Source organism: Halyomorpha halys, unplaced genomic scaffold (genome assembly GCF_000696795.3).
Source record: "Halyomorpha halys isolate HHAL.00 unplaced genomic scaffold, Hhal_1.1 Scaffold391.1, whole genome shotgun sequence".
Taxonomy (NCBI): domain Eukaryota; kingdom Metazoa; phylum Arthropoda; class Insecta; order Hemiptera; family Pentatomidae; genus Halyomorpha; species Halyomorpha halys.
The window spans coordinates 246563-249668 of NW_027107178.1; the positions used below are offsets into that span (position 1 = coordinate 246563).

Consider the following 3106-nt stretch of genomic DNA (forward strand, 5'->3'; position numbering starts at 1 on the left):
ATTGGTATAAACCGCAGTCCGCAGGTAATAGTTGGGGGAATATAATGTTCTGTTGGTCAATGATATCCTGTATGACACTGCCGGCCTAGGTATGATATAAACTGCAGTCCGCAGGTTTTGATGTTCTAAGAACAATGACGGCATAGATATTGGTATAAACCGCAGTCCCCGCGATGTAGAAGATAGAAGGAAATATAATGTCCTGTAGGTTAATGACGGCATAGCAGGAAATTCACCGTCAGCAGAGATTCTGCTCTTGCCGGAAGTCTCGTTAGTGCAAGCTCATGTTACGACGCTGGAATGGATCAAAGTACGCACGGCAACCGCCTAGGACTTAGTTAAGGCTCTTTCCGACCTTGAAAGTTTCACCGGGTAGACAGGTGAGATAAACCATTTCCTAAAAGGGGGTGATCGACTGATAGCTGGTCCAATAGCTGAAAACTTTCTCTAGTAACAGTAAGGACGCGGATGCCTTGAGGGAAGCAGTCGTTTGCAGGGCGAAAAGAAGTATCCTCAATCAAATTCGAGCGGAATAGGAGACACTCCGGAGTGTGATTAAGGCAAGATTAAAGAAGGTATTTGGAGGAGGGTGTAATGGGCCACAGAAGAATAAGAAACATATTTATGATGATTAGAAACACGAAGGAACCGAGACAGTCTAATGGCCAGTATGCTTCGGAACTCCGGGCTCGATGCAACTGAATCGCCGATAAATTCCGCGAGATGATGGAGAAAATTCAGATACAAGGTCGGATGGAATTCCTATCCAATGTACTAAAGATTCAGTTGGCAAAAGAGCGGTCCAGTGATAACTAAGTCTACAGAGGACAAAGAATCGATAGCTCTCTTTCGTGTATATAGAGTTGAGAAGAGATAGAGAAGATGTGATAAGACGGTAGCCATGGTTACGTATTTGAAAACGACTAACTTTGCCATATTATCATTAATACTGGTCTGATTTTGGTGATTATTTTTTTCTTCTTTGAGGTAATATTATTTCTCATGTATATACTACATAAAATATAAATAGTTTTTAAAGGAAAACTCTTCCTGAAAATTACTGGCCATTTTCAAAATATTGAAACGATTCAGACGGGGTTATTATACAATGTGCGGTAAACGATTTTTTAGGAGTGAAACAAAGTTGATATTCGTTTTCAGCACCTCGAAAAACCCCTATATACGAATTTTTGGAAAATAAAATTTCGTTAGAGACTATTAGTGGTGGAACTTCTTTGTTAGTGACTCAGAACGGCACTTAGTTAGATTATTAGTCGTTTCACTTTGTTAGGAAGTCAGAGCGGCACATCGTTAGTGAATGTTAGTGGGATACGACCTACATTCCTGGATATGATTTACTCAACTAAATTGTTAACTCTTAGCACAAATTACTTAGTAGTAGTTACTAGTTACTTGGTAGTAGTGATGCTTCGCGATCAGCCATCATAGCGGAGAGGTAGCCGACCTGTTTGGCTTCCTCTTCGTTCTGCCGCTTTGCTTCTTCCACCTGCATCCTCAGGCTGTTGATCTGTTGCTGGAGACAGTCAATTCTCTCCTGGAGCCTGTTCTTTTCTTCATTATCGTCTCTATCGCTGAGCTCTGCATAGTAATAATAATCATTCTCGTTCCGTGGGGATGCCTTTATGAGTGATATTAGCAATTACTGCAGGTTGTGTCATAGTTGATTATGTAATAGTTATTTACTTATTACTATTTTCATTATTATATTTACACTAAATAATCCATTAACATCCTTAACTTAAGTGGGTCGTCTGAAAATATGTAAATCATTGTTTCAAATCACTCACTGATTTGATTCTATTAAAAAATCCACCACATTATTAATTTATCCAGTAAAAAGAAATAAAATCTGTAGCTTGAGATGGGTTTCCTCCAGTCCCTCATTACATCATTGTTTTAAACCTTAGTTAATGCCGTAGTATTTCTGCGTGGTGAGCACCAGTGAAGCTATTATACTAAGTTGGTATGAATTTTTACAGCTTGAAATTACCACTTATCATTATTGAGATTTTAGGGAGTGAAATTATCTTCGTATCTTCCGATAATGATACAGTAACACAAGTATACTTTTTAGTACTAAAATTACTTCTATAGTGATTACTTATTAGGTCATTAGATTCGCTGGAAAATGTGCTCAACGTAGCGATATAGGAATTTACTCATGAATATGTCATTAAAAAAATAAATGTAGTAATCGTACGAGGAGAAGATGGTTGGGGGTGCGGTCAAAATGAAACACAAATAAGTTGGTGTAATCTATTTAATTGTGCCAACGTTTCGGCTAGAGTTTCTAGCCTTCTTCAGGGCTACGAAGAGAACAAGATAACAACCACAATATGCATAGAAAATAAAAAATAAAATATAAACAGAATGACATAAAATGAATAATTTTACAGAATAGAATTAATAAAATGATGTGATGAGAGATGTGGGAAATAAAATGTATACATAGGTAATTGAAAAAACTGAGTAAAATAACATAATTAAGGAAATAAATTAAAAATTAAGTTATATAATCCAAAGAAGTATGAACATATTAGTTATTAATAATTTAAAAATTGAAATATAGAAAGAAAAAGAAAATTTAGAGAAAGAAAATATATGTAACCATAATAATTGATAAAGAGGCAAAATATAAGTAAAGTTTAACAAAAGAAATGAACAGAAGAAGAAAAAAATTGTTTTTAAAACAACCATAATAATGTAGTGAACATAACTAGTAACGTGGGTAAGGAAAATGGAGAAAAGAATGGGTGGTAAAATAAAGAAAGGGGAAATACATAATTGATTTATTAAAGTTTTTATTGAAAATTTATACCCCTCTCGTTCAAGATATATTGTATTCAACTTTGAGACTCATAATTAAGTTCAGACCTTAATATCTGTAGATGATGTATGAACTAACAGCTAACGTTATTAACTTGGAGGAACATAGTCCAGGTGACGGTTAATAAAGCTCTCAAAATAGTAAAAGAAAACTATTTACTGTGAACCAAGGTTTCACCCCACTTCGCAGGGCGTCAGGGCTGTAAGAATGAAGTTCTGCTACCAACTGACAGTTGCCAACACCCAGTCGGCAGAAGAA

The 3106-nt window shown here is 35.8% G+C and overlaps 1 protein-coding gene across 4 annotated transcripts in view; it reads right to left on the bottom strand.

Annotated features, from left to right (window-relative positions):
* Positions 1 to 3106, bottom strand: part of LOC106682156 (uncharacterized) — a 38632-nt gene that overhangs the window by 32450 nt on the left and 3076 nt on the right. For all 4 annotated transcript variants that reach the window (XM_014422859.3, XM_014422861.3, XM_014422858.3 and 1 more), the window contains exon 2: positions 1414 to 1639. In XM_014422859.3, the coding sequence (XP_014278345.1) occupies positions 1414 to 1639 (226 nt within the window). The remainder of the gene's footprint in view (positions 1 to 1413; positions 1640 to 3106) is intronic.